At 40.3% G+C, this 19,049-nt stretch overlaps 2 protein-coding genes across 2 annotated transcripts in view; both read right to left on the reverse strand.

The window, feature by feature from the left end:
* The window catches only part of LMO7 (LIM domain 7), a gene marked incomplete at its 3' end in the record, with an annotated part of 127,873 nt that extends 123,666 nt beyond the window's left edge, over positions 1-4,207 (reverse strand). Inside the window, exon 1 of the mRNA XM_080614024.1 lies at positions 4,127-4,207. Coding sequence (XP_080470150.1) covers positions 4,127-4,195 — 69 coding nt within the window. The 5' untranslated portion in view covers positions 4,196-4,207. The remainder of the gene's footprint in view (positions 1-4,126) is intronic.
* A 5,532-nt stretch (positions 4,208-9,739) lies between these two features.
* UCHL3 (ubiquitin C-terminal hydrolase L3) overlaps positions 9,740-19,049 on the reverse strand; it is a 45,155-nt gene continuing 35,845 nt past the window's right edge. The window contains exons 7-9 of the mRNA XM_080612945.1: positions 14,489-14,564; positions 11,559-11,617; positions 9,740-10,269 (exon numbers count right to left, since the gene is read on the reverse strand). Coding sequence (XP_080469071.1) covers positions 10,186-10,269; positions 11,559-11,617; positions 14,489-14,564 — 219 coding nt within the window. The 3' untranslated portion in view covers positions 9,740-10,185. The remainder of the gene's footprint in view (positions 10,270-11,558; positions 11,618-14,488; positions 14,565-19,049) is intronic.

Raw genomic sequence — 19,049 nt, forward strand, 5'->3', positions numbered from 1 at the left:
AATGTAATGGATATTTTTAAATCACAAAGGAAGGTAGTTCTGGACTCTGAAAAGCACTCTGTAATGCAGTAATGAATGAAGTTGTTAGCACACACAACAGCATTCAGATAAATTGGGGTATTTCACTACCTATTTCATGGTCATGGCAGATAAAAGCAAGAGAGCTATCTTTAGTTACTGTCCAGACATGCTGGGCTCTCTCTCTATTGCTGCCTACTGAAAATGATAAAAACCTTATCTTGCTACAGAAATTCTAATGGTGAAACACCTCTCTCCATCAACACTGGGTAGTGTTCACACGAGAAAAAACAGAACAGACTTTGCTGCAGCATCCCTGGGTGAGGAACAGCCCCATGACTACACGGTCCTGCTCACGACTCTTAAACCAACACTCAAAGTGACAGTATCAGATTAAATGAGTCACTCTCAGAACATCTGACTTTAACAACTCTAGATCAGTTATTAGGGGAAGAAATTCAGCTTCCAAGAGGCCTCGTAATAGCTTGCAGTATTAAGAGTTACTTGGCCAAACACCTACTTCTCACTTCAGTGAATTTGTCAAGGTTGCTCCATGTGCTCTCCTCCAGCTCTGCTGCTCACTCCAACAATTCATTCAGGCACACGCTCACTGCCCACCCTCACTCAGACAGGATCTGTACGTTTGACTACTGCGGGGGGGGTGGGAATAAGTAATTGAAACATTATTTGCCTCGGGGCACTCTAAAGATTTACAGACTTTGTAGGTCAGGTTTCAAGTTGCTTTAGCAAACAATTTCAAGCCATAGACATTTACCTGAAGATTAGGGTTCATTTAAGACACAGAACAGGAATCAAAAGCCAAAACATTTTACGAGAAAAAAAGCACTCACTTTTCTTTCCTCTTGAACTCTTAGAGGGGCATCACCCCTAAAACTATGAACTGTGTTTTGGGGGAGAGGGACCATGTCTCCCCTTCATTCACAAGGATGAACTTTGTGGTGGACTGCAGAGAGGAAGAGGCAGACTGCCCTCCCACATCTTGAAGCAGGAAAACAGACTCGGCAGTCTGGGATATTTAATAGCTGGGGGAAGAATGCTTTGGTTTGGAGGAACAGCTTTTGGCTTGCTTAAGTTATAATATGGAACAGAACACAGTAAAACAATTTTAACCCAGCTATTTCTAGCTTTGGCAAACACAGCTTTACCTTAGAGAAACTATTTCCAAGTTTTGGTGTTTCAGAGTTTTATTCCTGTCTCAGCAGGCACCATCTGCCCAGCTGAGGTGCTAAGTGAAGCCTGAGCTGCACATGAATTTGACCAACACCAGTTGTTACAGGCAGAGCTCAGGAGACTCCAAAAGTCCCAAATGCAAGAACCCAGCACCACTAACTAATGCTGTGTTCTGGGTAAGGGACACATGAGAAGAGCTTGAATTTGACAGAAAATAACTACTTTTTCCCCCAAAAAGAAGTAGAAGTCCTCAACAGCCAGCTCTCCCAGGGTGCCGAACCAGCTGGAATAACCCACACCGGGACAAGCAATATGATCTCCCCTCCCAGTTCACCAGAGCACACAAAACACAAGAGCTTTGCAACTACACTTGAGGAGGTCTTTGCACTGTGAAGACTACAGACCTGCCTTGCCTGCATTATCATAAACTGAACCTCAATATGAATGTAAATTACACAGTCTTTCAGTAACTAACACCAGAGATCAGATGCAATTTTTTATTGCTACTCTTAATCAAGTTGTTTTTTGGGTTTGGGGTTTTTTTGTTCGGTTGGTTTTTTTCTTTTCTGCAGCATAAGCACTAGGATGAAATGATTGAGCTCCCACTAGCCAGTGGTGGTCATACAACATGCAGACTCCGGCTGGGAACAAGTGGAAGGGAGACCTGACCAGGACACAATTTTCTCTCCACAAAAGCTTTAACAACAAATGAGGTGAAAATGTTTGATATTTTGGGGTGGGTTCCCCGCCCCCCCCTCCAACATCTGACAAATACAGCTGCGCATTCCCATTACAAAAGGCCCTCAGCCTCAGTGTTTGAAAAAGCCTCAGAAGACCTGAGCTGTTATCTCAGAGCCCAAAAACCTCTGTACTGAAATAGAGAAATACGCTAACCCAGACTGCATTAGCAAAGGGAACTAGTAACAGTTTATATGGAGATTTTTGCTTGTTCTTTTAAATACATAGTAGCTAGTGTTTGTATGCTTTCATCTTCCTCTAATGTTAGGGGGAAGCTGACACACAAAACCTTACTAAACCATAAGAACTTCAAGTTCATAAATATTTGGAAGTCTACCTCCTCTTCAAAACTAATTGCTTAATCATTAGGACTCACCAAGCTTCAATCATGTATACACCACTGTGTTTCACCAAGACTCACAAAACCTTGGGACGTGTCTCATTACTCCAAAAGTATCTTTACTCTTCTCAAACAACAGAAATGGACTAAAAAGCCAAGACCAACCATCTGGATTTGAAGAGTACAGACACACAGCGGGCTCTCTGAAACGCAAACCTCATTTCATGAGGAAATAAACATTTACATTTCCTTCAGCATTACGGCATTCTTAACATCCTGTTTATCAATACCTTCAGGTTTTTAAGTTGTTTGATTTACAATAAAACATTTCTCCAAGGGGTAAGTTTAAAAGTTACTTTAAAATGAGAACAGCTTGTGTGTGTCAAAAGAAGTATAGCTACACAAATTAGATAAGGAAGGGGGGGGGAAGCTGAGCGTGTATTTTTTTTTCCCCTACACATATAGGGCACACATTACACTTACATCACATTGCTAGTGCTCCCATGTGCTACTGGCAGGCAAAGAGGAAACCTTTTGTAGGAATGATACAAAGAGACAGCATCAAATGAAAAATAACTAAAACAAATCCCCAAACCCTTAAAATAGGATTTTCAAAGATGACATTACGACACCTTAATGAAACTATTCAAAGTAGTCTTTGCCAATTTAAAGAAAGCAATGCAACAAATGTATGCGCAAGAGGGGAATGCTTTCATTACCTACACTCACAGCTACTCTTACAAAATTGACACTTGGGAAAGCCAGGACTGCTTTAATTACCCACAATCATGGACAGTACTTGCAAAAACTGGCACTCGTGGAAGTCACTTGTGATACCCTTGCCTACAGTGCTCTCGGTTCAGAATTCTCAATGGATTTTAAGCATTAGATGTCATTGTTTTACAGAGGAAACGAAGAAGCCTAGACTTGGGTATTGACAAGCTTACAAAGATAGGGGGTAAAAAGTAGCAAACACCTTTCTCTTAATATTCACTGCTTTCAAAGTTACTGGGATAGCATTTCTGACAACAGAAGTTTCATCTCAAGTGAATGGGTGCAAAGAAATAAGCTTCATGTGTCAAAATTCATAGAAAACCCTGCAGGCTAAAGCTCATTTTAAGAGCAAATGACTCTAAGTGAGGCTGCCCAATACTTCCAACACTTCTCAGAACGCCTTTGAGGCCACTGGCCTCTCTCACCCGGGCCAGCCACACGCTGCCCTGGCTGTGCTCACACATAGGCACGCAAGCATATCCAGGAGCAACCTCTTTCCCCATGCATTAGCATGTACCGCACCTGTGTGACTGTAACGACAGAGAAACATAGATGTTTACATCAAGGGCAACGTGCAGTCAGACATGCTTAAAAATAGGAGAGGAGAAAATGACTGTAATTTCAGGTTACTCTCTGCCCCAAACTCTTTTGAGACAGGAAGAAGACGATTCAGACTTTAACTCAGACCATCTCAGAGCAAGCACTGGAGAAGTAATTTACAAGATAGCAAGAAATCATAAGCCTTAATGACAGGAAGGCTGCCACACCGGCCTTTAATTTGGATTTTGGGGAGGGGGGCCTCGGCGATACTGCAGGGAGAGATCTCCACGAGACCTTCTAAAAATAGCACCCAGCAGCAGCCGCTGACAAAGGAGCAAAGTTTGGGAGCCGAGTCCCCGTAGCTCCTGCCCGACGACGGGTGCAGCCCCGTGCCTGCGTGCCCCTGTCCCACCCCTCGAACCCGGCCATGCCGGGGGTACGGCGGGACCTCGGACCTCCGTATGGGAGAACCGGGGCTGCCGGCGGGCAGCGGATGCCTCCCGACAGGACCGACAGACGCTTCACCTCTACCCATCGCCGAGCCTCGGCGAACGCCTCCCGGCAGTCGCACTCCGCGTCCTCTCTTCCCTCCATGGCCGGCAGCGAACGGGACAGGGAAGTGCAGTGAAAGGGGGGTCAGCGGCGAAGTGGCCGGTACTCAGCGGGGCGGGGGCGCGGGGAGCAGCCGCTGTCATTCAGCTGCCTCCTTTTAATGCTCCCCGCGCCGTCTCCTCCTCCTCCCCCTCCGGATCCTCCCCGCGGAGCTCCCCCTCCCGGGACCTCGCCGCCGCTCAGCCACCGCAGGAATCCGAGGGAGCCGGGGGCAGCCGGACGCCCGGGAGGGGCTGCAACCGCCCCACACCCCCCGCGGCTGCGGCGGCGGCTCCTCTGCCCCGCCGGGCCGCGGCGCCCCTCGCCCTCCCGCCCGGTGGAGGCCGCCCCCAGCGGCTCCCGCCCCGGCGCATACCAGGAATAGCTGGGGACAATCGCACCTTTCAGGGCCAGCCACCTCCAGCCCGGGCCCCGACACCTGCCGCCCGGCCGAGCCCACCCTGCGGGCCGGCGCCTCCCGCCGGCGGGGCAGCGAGAGTCCGGCTCCCTCCTCACCGGCGGATCTGCTCTTGCGGCCGGGATCCGTGAGGGAGGACACGGCTCCGCGCTCTTCTGCAGCGTTGGGGGACGAAATTAGGAGCCTTTCCCGGTGCTTCTGGAGACATAATGGACCCAGGCTTCGTTTTGAGCTCTTTTCACGCAGAACGACCAAAGCCGGGATGCCTGGAGCAGGGCACTGTTCAGTTTCCATACTGCCCCCCTGCCCTCAGCACTGCTTGCCTCAACTCTGGTTTTCCTCACAGTGCCCCCACTAGTGCCCATTGCTTTATTCCACTCGTGTCTCTGCCCCCATACACTGCAATGGCTTCTCTGTGACCACTCCTCACGACATCCTGTGCTGGGCTCAGAGCTAAAGCCCTGTCTTGGTAAGGCCATGCCCCACTCCTGAGCCTGGGTGGACCCTGAGCTGGGCTCTGAGCCCTCTGGTAACCACAAACATGGGGCAAGCTGGCATCATGCTGCACCACAGAGAAGTTCTTTTCACCCTGACGTAGGCACTGGAGCTGGAGGGAGCAGGTGTGCTGACTAGCCACAGCAAAACCCTTTCTTCCCGTACCGGAGCAGACTCATGCTAAGCAGAAAAGTTAATGAAACATCAGGAAAAAGAGCCATTTTTTGGAATAATATGGAATGCATAGCACCAGTTTGGTTTTGGTTCTTTTTTTTAAGTACCTGATTCCATTTTAACATTGTATTTAAGATGCTTTTTTCCTACTTGAACTCTTGATAATACTCTTCTTTCCATATCTTTTCTGTAAGCAAAACTGATTTGCTGCACACATCTTTTGCATGTGTTCCATGGCAGTATGTCATTTTAAGGACTACTGAGAAAAGATAGTACTTGTACTGCACAAAATTAGCTTCTCCTGAGATGTTTGCTTGAGAGCACATCTTATTTCTGCTGTGTAAACAAGCTTCTTAGAACAGGGAAGAAGATTTTAGGAGATCAGTTTAACATACCAAGAAGCTATCGGCCATCATTTTATGCAGTACATGGAAATTAGGTGTTACTAGTGGTACATGCAGGAAGGAAAACTGACTGGGACCAACTTATTTCAGAGACTGTGGCTGCAATGAGTTCCACAGTAGATGCTGACATTTACTGAAGTTACAAATGCACAGAAATGATGCAGTTAGCTCCTCACAGTGGTATGAGATGAGACATCTATGCTATTAGAGTCCGTGATGAATGAAACAATCATCAAAGCTATAATTTGGATTTTTTTCCCTGCTCCTTTTTCCTGTTCCAAGCCAGATCAGCCACGAGACCAAATGAAGAATGAAGAATCTGCATTTTTCTCAAGTGGGAGGCCTGAACATCAGAAAATAACCCTCTCGCCTCATTATTTAATATTCACGCCTACAAAGGCTAAAGCCCCAGTCTAAATAAAGCATGGCTGACATCAGTTCATGTTAGCTGTCATTACTGAACAGTTTTCTGGAGAACTACTGCAGCATTTGACAGGCTTTTAAGGTCTGCCTTTCAGTTCATATACAAATACAGTGCTAGCCCTACATAGGAGAAATTATGAATACTATGAGATTTTAGATTTGAGAATAGAACTCTATGAAACAAGTTTCAAAAGAGGTCACGTTTAAAAAAAAAAAAATAAAAACCAGCTTCTAAGTTCTCACTTATTTCTGGTTGCTTTCATAGAATGGTTTGGGTTAGAAGGGACGTTAAAAGATCATCTAGTTCCAAATACCCTGCTATGGGCAGGGATACTATTTTATTTTTTCCACTTAATGGAAATCAAATCACTTTTCTTATGTATCAAGCGAGTAACATTTTAGATCAAATAATCTGAGTTGCCAAGTAATTTGATCAAGTCGTCATTTTAGCAAGCTACATGAACCACAGCAGCTTTCAAGTCAAAGTTATTAACAAAATAAAAAAAGTTCCAACATGCGAATTTCTTCCTCAAAGTGAATTTTAAATCAACTGTCACAGATAACTTACCTATGTAAGGCTAAACAACCAAAATAGTTCAATATTCCTTTGCACTAGCAAGGTAAGTCACCAGACTCCTAGATCAGAAAAAACCTACATACAGCAGGTACGACTGACTGTTGGTGTCAAAAGTAGCAAACAAGATTGTTTTACTTGGCAGAAATAAAATTCAATTTGTGTGCTCCTAGGGACCAGTCAGGCAACAAACTCTTGTTGTTAGTGGACCCTCCAGGTGACATCATATTCTTTTCATAGAGAGTTCTACAAACATTGGATACAATAACATTTTCTACCAAGGCAGGTTTACAACCTTACTTGTTTTCTAAATGTAGGCTGTTAAATATGTTTATTTTCTAAAACTTACATTTCAGTGACAGAAAACACTTCTTTCTCTTTCTTTCCTTAGCTGAATCATGCAGCCATGACTGAAAGGGCACTGCACTGCTTATTAAATTCTTACGGTTTCTCAACAGAATGCATGTAATAACATGGGAAACTTACACCAATATACTTAAAAGAGCTTGAACAATCATCAGTGCTTAATAGCACACCAGCTCCACTCAACTACAATTAATATAAGCACTGAGCACGCATCATTTCTTCACTCCTAAATGCACCATTTCCATGAGATGTGTATAGCCAGCCTGGACTGCGGGAGCTGAAGGGGATTTCCTGGCAGCCACTGGTGCTGCATGCCTGCAGCCAAACCATGCTCCACACAAAGGTGGTGAGGCTCTGGCAGGGCTGCTGCACAAGTTAGAAATTACCGTGTTGTTTTCCCACGGAGCTTGAGCTAATAAGCACAAATTGTACAGATCGAGCAACATCAGCATGGGCATTACAGAGCCAAAAGCACCACGTGGTTCTGAGCCCCTGTTCAGGACCTTGCTGGATTATACAAGTCAGCCAACCATTCATATCTCACTCCTTATACCAAGTTACAAGGGTTCTGTCAATGCCAAAGGTTTTCCAGCATCTTGTAGATCCTTTATTTCCTGTGCTCCTCAAGATGGTCACCAATGCCTGTGCCAAAGCATGGCCTTGCAGGCACTGGAAGCGTTGCACCATATGTGTTTGGCAAGGTAGTATTTCTGCAATGCAGTCTTTCAAAATCTCAATCTAGTGAGGGAATGTGCAGTGAGCAGGTATAGTTCAGCATAAAAGCTGGTGTGTTTCTCTTCCTTTGTCATCTCAAACTTTTGAGAACCTTTCCAAAAGCAATGCTCACTAAAAAGTACCATCTTACATGTTAATAAATTGGAAATTAACACTGAAAGTAAAAAAAAAAAAATAGAAGGAAACCTTACCCTGCAGGACAACTGATTTGAAGACTACATAAAAACCACTGAGCAAAACTATCATATTGCCAAAATTGCTAAGAATTCTTATTTGTAAGTTTTTACTTAAGATTCAAAATGTATTTTTCCATTGTGAACAAGAAAAAAATCCCACCCCAAGTTGACTATTCTAACCTTGATTTTCTTTGTCATCAATTCATTTAATCAGTCCTCACACTCAATTAAAGATCTAGTTCTAAGGTGATTTGGCAATAAATAATTGCACGAGAGCCCCTCCCTTTATTACCTAAACCCACCAAAATCTCCTGGGCGTTGAATAGCATATACGTTTTGAATATTTCGCTGAAGCAGACAACTCTTGTAGCTAGTTTAACAGTTTTAAACTGCATTTCCTCTTCCTTTCCTTACCCTCCTCCCTCCCCTAAAAGCACCTTATCTATATTAACTATAGCTTACTTTAAATGTAGTCCTCCAAGTCACCTTTAGTATAAAATATGCAATATCCCAATTAACTTATGACAACTTTTATTTGATTTTTCTGATATTAGCAGGAAAGCAATGCAGCTGTTTTGGTTACTAAAGCCTTTGATTTTTATTTAGAACCAAGTTTCAGGGCTTTACTAATGCGCATGGCAACATAAAGCACATCTTAAAGATATTGCATTTTATTGGGGTGAAAAAAGTGCTCAAAAATAAGAAGCTTGTTAGTGGTGTTCTTCCCTCTCACTTTTCTAACCAGCTCACGTATAGGAAACAGACTCTTGTTGTTAGTGGACTCTCCAGGTGACACGCTTTAGACAGACACTCCGACTTTTTCTTTAGAGTGCAAAAGATGTTCTTAAGTGATAAGACAGACTCCCAGGCCTCTTTTCTATAAACAAGGAAAACTCTGCCAGATTGTTCTGGCATAACCCCATTCATTTTTCCTGAGACGACAATTGGTAGAGAATGAAAGCACCCTCTGGGACACGGAGAGTTCAGTTTCCTTTGGCAGCGGTCTTGAGTGGAAGCAAACCTGGATTATTTCACTTCAAAGCAACAAATAAGGATTTAATTCTTTTTTTCTTTGAATGTAAAAAACATGCACATTAGCCAAAACCAATCTTGACAAGAATCCTACAGCATAAGATTGCTTAGCCAAAACCAAACCAAACCAAACCCAAACCCCAACCCCAGTTGTTATTAATTCAAGTGTAGAAATTGGTCAACAGTACCTTAAGATCCAGTAGGTGGGGTGGGAGGGATGGCACAGGGGAAGGGTATCACATAGCATTCAGTAATGCCACCTGACAAACTTACAATAGACATTCCTAAAGGGAAAAAAAGGTATATGACCATCACGGCTATCTTAAGATCTATAGCCTGTTTCTGTTGTTGTTACACCAAACTTAACTAGAACAATCATTATTTTTCTATCATTTATTTATTCCAGTTAAGTGAGATAAATATATTGCTGTATTCACCTGCGTGTGCCCTCCACAATCCTACCATTTGAATTAGCACTAATTACTAGTGTGGCTTTTCTGGGGCAAAAGATCCATGTTGGGTTTCCATATATACAAAGAGCAAACACTGGTTTAACCAAAGGTTTTTGACAGTTTATTAACATGATCAGGCTTGAGAAACAAAATGAAGTTTTATTCAAAATGTAGATTAAGATAAGTTTAAAATTATGTCAGTGCTCACCAACAGTAAGAAGAAACAGTCTTTTTTCTGCCTTTTTTCTTCCACATATTTATTTATAAATAATGCACTGAAAAAAATGCCTTTGAGTCAACTGTAAAAGTTATTTATAATATTCTTTCATCATTATAATTAAAAGATGGAGATAACCTCACATTTCAAGTTTTTACCCATTAACATACCACATACTCCACTCAGAATGTTATCTGTGAATGATACAAAAGATAATCTTGCTCTGAACTAGCTCATCATTACTATGATGAAATAGCACAAACGGTAATTCCCAAAACTTTGAAGAGGGTGGAAGGGGGGAAAACCCACCACACACAGAAGTCTTGCACAAAATGCATGCGTGTATATAAATACCCAAAGTTGCTTTAGGAACAAGCAACAAGAAATAGCAAGGACAAATGCAAAGTTTATTCCACATATGCAACAAATAATCATCATGTTAGGGAAGTATCAAAATTTGTACTATTAACATATGGCAACGGTTTTATTGTTACAATGCATTGCATTAGCCCCACCGGAAAAGGCTTTTAAGCTGCAGACAGTGCAATTGCATTAAATCTTAATTCTTCTGGGTCACGTTCCATGAATTTCTTGCAAACTTCTATTGCATCCTAGGAAAAAAGTAAAAAACAGAAAAAACAAACCAAAAACCACTATAAATCATACTTATCAACACCCCCCCCCCAACTGAAATATAAAGATATGCTGCATACAATGTATGCTCAAAATGGGTTTTTCCATAAAGGATTACTAAACAGTGTAGCAAATATATATAAACTGTACTTCTGATGTGTTAACATTATTCAAGATTATTTAGAGGGCTCACATGGGCAACATAAGAGCAAAAATTTTATGCAGAACTTTAGCAACAATGACTTTTTGTGACTGAATATTCCTTTGTGTCACAGATGTGTTGCTAGTCTGACTTTCTAAATGCATCTCAGAAGTTTGCCTTTACTAGTACTGCTGTATTCAGAAATGTTCCCTTTGTCTCAAGATGAATCTAAGCTGGGGGGGGAGGGGGGTGTAAGTGAAAGATTATAAGTAATTCCTTCATCTAGCTTTAGGGTGCAATCTGGAGAACACATGTTATCAGTAAAGCAGAAAAGAAGACACATATGTAAAAAGGAAGGCTTTATTTAGCTTCTTCCCCTGCCCAAAAAAGCACAAACTGTATGCAAGCTTTACAGACATTCGTCTATGCTACTAAACTATAAAAGGTTTTGCTTAGTTGCTTTTCAGTTTCTCTGGTTTCTTCCTTTTGTAAAGCTAATCCAGTCTGGATACCACAGAAGTCAGATCTATGCACTGCCTTCTCTCAGCTTAAATTTTGCATCATTCTGTGAGGCTGACAGTTCATCCTCCCAATTCAGTATATTCCTTTCCAATTAATTTCTCAACTCAATAACTCCAGACACAAAGAAGCACCCAAAAGAAGTCATGAAACTGGAGAAGAATGATTGTTAGCAAGTGTCAGAAAAGAAATTAACTTCTGTCTAGCATGGCACCTACCAAACTATAACTAAAGAGAATGAAAAATTATCCTAAATTTTCATTCTGCTGACTTCATCTCATGTACAGTTTGAAAGGATCAGGGGCATATGAAAGTCTCAGCACAGAAGAAAAGTCAGTTTGGTCTTCTGTCATAGTCAACCCTTCTGACATTTCTTCTTATCATGTTATGATACTCTGTCATCCAGAGTTACAACATCAGCGTTCTGAAATAACTGTTTTAAAACTAAGTAAACCTAATTTTGTCTCACCATCCCACTCGCTGTATTCCTCATTCAACCATAATGTACAATCATACCATACAAATATTTTTATAATTTTTAAAAATAATTTTTGTGGAAATTAACAAGAATTCTGCATTACAGCATTCAAGGTTTTCTATTCCTACCTCTAAAAAAGAATCGTCGCTAGTTTCCCCGTGGTTTATTGGAAATGGCTTGCGCCCATCTGTTGAAAGACAAAGCAAGACTGAACAACACATTTATAACATTAGAAAAGCTTAATTCTTCCAGTTAAAACTATTTGGATAGATTTTTTGTTCTTCACTTACAAAAATGCTACCTCATTTTTCATAAGAGAATTGCACATGCCGCTAGCTATTCCCTGATCTCCACTGCTGACTGCTTCAACAGGTGTTATTATGTATCATCAGTCTGCTACATTAGAAAAACACAATCTAACAAAATTAAATAATTTAAAATAAAAAATCTAATAAAACCAAAATTTAATATTTCATTTGAAAACTCTAAGGCTGTAAGTTGCAATTGTTTTAGTGGTGGCGTAGCACTTTTGTTTTCAAGCAAAGAAGAACCATTTCAGCTACACTTAATGAATGTACCTAGACAGACAGCTGTACATCTGTGGTCTCTTGACAGCTGAGATCAGGCACTCCACAACAGAACAGAATACCAGACCCATCAGTTTGACAAGTCTGGCATAACTGAAATGTTAACTCTCATTTAAAAGAGTTACTCTCATTTAAAACAAACTCAATTAACTTCAAGTATTAAGGGCTTTCACATAATTTAAAAATGGGTACCATAATTAATTACATTTTCTGCCATTTGCAATGTAACAATGTTATTCTCAGCATTTTAAAAATAATTTAATTCACAGAAATATGTTTCAGGTTACTTGTGAAGAGCTAACATTTTGAGAACATCTGTCAGGATATCCTAAGTATTTGCTAGACCAAATTCCCTTTTGGCTCTGTTCTCCTTTCTAAAGACTCTTCCCTGCCCAAAGATTCCATCGAAGTTGACACCACTTCCAAATTACTTTTTCCATAACTAAAAATAGATCGATGTTGGAAGACTTTTGGCTTTACAAGAACAAGAGGTTGTTCGTTATTGTAACAGCCATGATTGAAGCTACAACCATGCAAAGCCCTCAGAACATGCCAGGAAAACAGAACTGAATGCCCTTTGCTATTACAAGTTTTCTTTTTTATTTATTTATTTTAAACATGTATCTTGGCAGAACAGCATTTTAATTTCATGTGCCTATAAATAACTTGTTTTCTATGGCAAACACATGAGCATTTTGCATCCATGTGCTTTCTTAGCATTTTCTGCCTGCCAAAGCCCACATGTTGGCCACAGTGACTGAAGCTGCTGAATCAATTTAAAAGCCTTCTCTCATTTTCCTACTTTCAAGTATTTTTTGCTTTCTTCTGCTGGTACATACAAAAGTTATTTTAAGAACAAAAAGAAACTGTAGTATTGTCATGCCACTACATTACAGTGGAGTTAAATGCCTCTTTTTTTTTTTTTTGTCGTTTAATTTAGTAAGAAAAAGGGGAAAAAAAGTGGGTTCCATCTTGCATCATTCGTCTGGAAAATAGTTAACACGATACTCATAGTTTGTACTGTGCTTTTTAAGTAGAGTTAATTAACACACAATAGAAGCGTAATGCGGAAATCATAGACTCATAATAGTAGCACACAACTAAAAGAAGGCTAAGCCATCCATCACACCTTGAAATTCAGAGTAATAAAATATTTATACTGCTTCCTACAGTAGTTGCCTCACTATTTGATCTAATCTGCTGACAGCCAGCCTCATAAAAATACAGAAATATGTGCCTGTTGTTCATGATTTACCACTGATAACACTCTTTAGATCACTTTAATACTAACATAAACACTTCTTACATACAGCTTATACCCCAGGTTATGAATATTTGTCACCTGATAATGGCATTGCTTAAATACATTCTGATTTTCAAAAGATGAAAATGTTCTCAGCAGAAAACACTGAAAAATTGCATTAGGAAAGACCAGTGACTTGCAGTTTTCAAATCTTGATCTACTTGTTAGTTTTTGAAGAGCCTGCAGCAAAACCTAGTTGCCCAGCAACATGTTTAAGATTGGAGTCATTAGAGAATATCTGGACAGAACTTGGTGCTACACAATCTCAAGAGGGGAAAAAAATAGCTGGAATTCAGAAAACAGAGACTACTGTTTTACAGTTAACTGTCTAGTAACCATAAAAAGGTAGAAGAAAAATTAACAAATGAATTGCAGAGTATTTGTATCTGCTAGTATCCTGACTAGTACTCTGCTTGGAGTACTGTGTGCAGTTCTGATGTCCTTCACATAAGAAGGAAATGGAGCTCTTGGAGCAAGTCCAGAGGAGGACCACGAGGATGATCAGGGAACTGGAGCACCTCCCGTATGAAGACAGACTGAGAAAGTTGGGGCTGTTCAGCCTGGAGAAGAGAAGGCTGCGTGGAGACCTCATAGCAGCCTTCCAGTATCCGAAGGGGGCCTATAAGGATGCTGGGGAGGGTGTGTCTAGTGTGAGGGGGTTGGCAGGGGGGTTGGAACTTGATGATCTTAAAGTCCTTCGCAACCCTAACCATTCTATGATTCTATGACTACATCCTTTCAGTTTAAACTGCATCATGCTACTTAATTATATAGCTAACACTTCTGAAGTGGCATACAGTTAATTTATTAATGCCACAAGCAATCTGGGGAGAGAAATATAACAAGATTTTCCTCTCTGAAACTTTTGAGTGTCAATTCTTTCTTTGTCCTTGTAAATCATAAAGGAAACTCAGAGGCAGTCTAGTATTCCGTACCATTTTATCTTAATAGGAGGGAGTTGAGGGAAGGAGAATCCAAAAAGCAACGGGAGGAAGGCTGCAATAGTTTGACAGACCACCCCCCCCGCCCCGGCCCAGACCCTACCATGCATCTGAAAAGAACCAAAGCCCTACCTTAGATCAAGCAATCTCTCTCAAACATTGATAGTTAACATTACTACTTGTATTTGTTTCAAACAAATGGAGAAAGCTATAAAAAGTGTTCTTACCCAATTCATAGAGATGACCACCTACGTTAACTAATGCAATAAAATGAAGATCTACTTTTTCATCTATACTTGGTGCCTGCAAGACAAAACAAAAATTGTTTTCACTAAAACTCTTATCACAATAAGATTAATGTGAACATATCATCACAATATGCAAAACACCTGGGCAAGACAACAAGTGAGAAGCACATTCTGGATCTACACAGAATGGCAGAAGTCACACTGCAGAACATTTTGGAATATAAAGAAGCTTTCTGCAATGCACAGGTAAAGTATCTGGAAGTATTTCCAATTCTAGCTGTACATAAAAGCTGTATTTTTCATTACTGAATTAGAAGTATTATCAGCTCAAATACATTAACATTAAAAATAGATTTTCATATAAATAGCAACTCCTTCATTAAATCATAGAATCATAACAAGGCAACGCAGGGCAGAACTATAAACCTGTAATATTTCAATCCCGAAAATATTCACTTGGTCAAATTATTCTTTTCCTCATGTGGTAAGCCACATATAGTACAGTTACTGTTCCTTCTTCACAGGTAGTCAAAAGAAACAGTTTACACATCTTAGGTGCGGAGGAAGGAAAATAACTAGAGGTTCCTAGATGGAAATTGCAAAGTGGTGTTACAGCCACCATACCAAGAAAGGACACAAGTGCAGTGACATGACATAAAGAATGGTTGCACTTGATAAAGAGCTATCTAGCTCAGTACTGTGTTGCTAACTACAGCAAGCAAAAGCTTCTTCAGAAGAAATACATCACCACTGTTGTGTTCGACAGAAATTGATGGCTTATTTCCTCATCAATCTCTCCGGTCTGCAGCTGAGCCTCAAGCCACAATTTAAGAAGATAATGTTTGAGGGAATGGGAAAGGCACCTCAGTTTTTCTTAAATCACCAAGAATCTGACTCCCGTGACAATATATTTCATGCAATTTTCTTCCATCTTGTAATTACTGTTAGCCTTATGTGAATTTCTGGAAGCACCCCAAAAACCTAAGAATTTGCCAGAAACAGATTAAAATGAGTTATAGAACATTACAGTCATATTATGTTTTCAAGACTGGATTAAAAGATTCCTTTGTTCTTATGGTCATGAGAAAAAGACTTCAAAAGATGGTCTAAACTGAAGATATGTAGCAAACAACCAGAACACGATATAGCAAAAGACAAGAAGTCACCATAAGCCCTTCAATACATCAAGAATGCCAAAGAACAGAGCGTTACAGTAAGCCACGAGCTTACTGAAACTCTATGTAGCAAGCTCAAAAATGAGGGAGAAAGAAGAACAAAACAAAAAACCCACAAAACCTCCCATCACCCTCATTTGAGATGCATCTCCATGACCAGTTAAAAGTGTGACAGGTGCAAATACCCTGTTTTATCTCTGTTTCAATGGGCCTAGAGCGGAGAAAGTGCATTCCGGCCTCGAAGGAAGAGGCAGCTATCAACAGAATAAGGACCTTTCCACCAAAACTCCAAGGAGTCTGTTCTATGGCATAAGTGAATTGCCTTTGAGAATTTTGTATTACAGAAGGCCAAATAGAACCAGGGCTTCAAAAAAAAAAAAAAGTAGACCAAGCAGCCTCAAGAGTTTGGCTACCCTAGTTGTAAACTTCCAAGGACCACAGGTTTTCATAACTTCCTGACAATCAGTGGTACCTTGGTGTTATTCCTATCAATCAACCAAGTTTTTACAAGGCATCTAAAGTGTGGTGCTACAGAAGTGTGCAGTCAAGCATAACTGAGAGTCCTTGTCACATCCCACATTGCCATCTAATTCCCTTTGTAAATACGACTTCACGGCTGGTCACTTATCAATTAAACATACCAACTGGGCTCAAGGAATTTCAGGGTTAAGGGAAAGACCACTGCTAGTTAGTCTCACTTTAGGAAGGAAATGGCTTAGCATTTAAAAGCTTTGAACATGTATGCTACCTGGGCTCAAACTGTCATTACCTAGAAGAACTCAAAATACCACTATTTCAGAGGACTCCAAGATGGGGTAAATGCTCTATCCCTGGCAGTGCTCAAGGCCAGGCTGGACAGCTTTGGACAACAGTCTAGGGTGAGGCATCCCTGCCCATGGCAGGGTGGATGGAATTAGATAATCTAAATGTCCTTTCCAGCCCTAACCATTTTATGATTTTATAATTCTGTGTTCAGGATTTGGTTTTGATCATATTTATAATAAAATATAGTTGCCCTTTTGAACATTTTTGAAGATTGGACTGTGTTCTTTGCCAGCTTCTAATAAACACCTTTTCTACAGGGAGGAATACTTGGCATGCTTGGAATGTCAAGCCTACATACAGCTAGAAGATGGATAGGGAAGCCATCAAAAAAAAGCGTGATTAACTTTGCATAGAATTTACTTGGAGACAGACTCCTATAGAATCCTGCTGAGCTTTTGTTTATGCCTAATCTAAATAATGTGCTCTCATGGTGCCATTGCCACAACCCGTGAGAAATGCTGTGGGTTTATGTTTTTAATTCCCTAACCTCAGAGAACAAAAGTGTCATGCCACTTTTAAAGCTTCTACCACATGGTGTAATGCAGTCAGTCTCTTTTCCTTGTGATTTCTTTTCATATAATGTACAAAGCAGACCTATTATGTTGCTTGAAAATTTGGATTTCAACATTTTTTAACAATTATTTGCATAACCATAAGCACAGAGAAACAATAGGGTCTGAATAGTCAAGATGACCTAAAACTTTGTTATAAAAATATTAAAAATCTGTATTTCAAATAAAAACTTTTTCCCTCTGATGAATCTGATTCAAAATCCCCACACCATTCCTCAGGGGAAAAACAATCAGAAAAAGGCCATCCATTGCACATGGGTGGATGTACATGCACACACAAACACACGCATGAAATGAAGCCTAGTCAGGCCAATTCTTACTTCACTGGGAAGCTCTAGAAATTCTAACACCTGAAACAGAAGACTTTAAATTTCAAAGGAATGGAAAGTGGGAATGGCAGCTTCGGAGAGATGTCTTTTGTGGCCTCCTTGAAAAGCTACACCTTTGGCCAAATTTTCAGCTCCTAATAAAAGGTCTTTGTGCATGCTTGAAATTAGAAGAGAACATAGCTTTAAGAAGTCTGCTTGCATGTTCATCACTAGGTAGTATTTTCAGAACAATTACAGAGTATTTTCTCTTGATTGCCCTTTTTGTCAAAGGCCACAGTAACATGAACATCAGTCAGGTGTTGGAATGACCTGTTCCTTTAGATTTTTTTCTGTTAGAAGATCAGGCAATGTGCAAAAGGAGACAGCAGATTTAAATGACCGCACATCCAAACAGGGGAAGAGAAAGACGTGAGTCTAAATAATTGTCTAACCGGGATTTGGAACTAAGCTATGGGATTCAAGACCCATTATTTCCAGTCTTCTGAAGAGCTGTGGCACACAGTGAAGAAAATTTCTATTTCTTTCCCATCCAAAAAAACCAGAATGAGGACAAATACCAGATATCTTTGGGAGCTTATATAAGTGTACGTTATCCTTTCAACCTTAGCGTAAGAAACAAATTTTAATAGTAGGGTTAGTAGACACAAAAAAAAAAAAAAAAAAAAAAAAAAAAAAAGTAATAATGAGGACTTGAAACTGATTTGAAGACGAAAAATGCAAAAAGTTTAGTGCTCACGTGATGGTTCTGAGAACATCTCAGCAGTAATTTGTGGTATCAAGGTATCAAGGTATTAAGATAATGCTGAATGGTAATAATATAGCATATTCCAAGTCTCACATACAAAACTAACAGCCAGGGTTGTTGTGTCCGCTAATTTTGGGTACCACAATAAAAGCACCTAAATTACCAAGCCCCAGTTTTTCACAGGATTTGGCTGCCTTCTCTACTAACCTGGACATTCAAATTAAATATTAAACAACTGCTGACTGCTGTGAGAAGTAAATTTTGGTTGACTTGTCTCAGGTCAATACCCATTAGTTCATGCTATCACAAAAGCACCTCTACATTTCTTCGTTTATTCTTCATTAGCAGATTTCCAACCAGTAATTTTTAAAATGGCACTTCCCAAAGTTTTTACTATACAAATAACCCTTCCTACTCCCTCTCGTTGTACTAAGAAATGCCTTAATTTTACCTTTCACCACTGCAAGCTGCTCTCTCATCACAAACTACAACACTACTCTTTCCTGTTGTTGCACTGAGCTGCAGAAACTTAGTCCTAGCCTCCTATACCACTGTTTGCCTAATCATATCAGCTGGTCTAATAAACTACATTTCATTACCTACACAGTTTATCTTGCTAATGCGCTTAGACCATTATCCCAATCTAAAAGTCCATATTAAATTTTCATGCATTTCAAATCTTCTGATCTTCAAATGTTGCTAACTTAGAACAGAACTGTTCATCAAATCTGATGTGCAACTGGTTTCTTTTCTCCAAAACTGCATTTCTGGGACAAACACACAATTGGAAAAGAAAAATTGTCTTATTCTCTTGGACACATTGAGCAAGTCCTCACTGAATCCTACTTGAAATTTCTTTTTGGAACATGGCATTATAAAAACAGGTTCAATGTT

The sequence above is a fragment of the Psittacula echo genome (genome assembly GCF_963264785.1).
Source record: "Psittacula echo genome assembly, chromosome: 3".
In the NCBI taxonomy this organism is placed as follows: Eukaryota; Metazoa; Chordata; class Aves; order Psittaciformes; family Psittacidae; genus Psittacula; species Psittacula echo.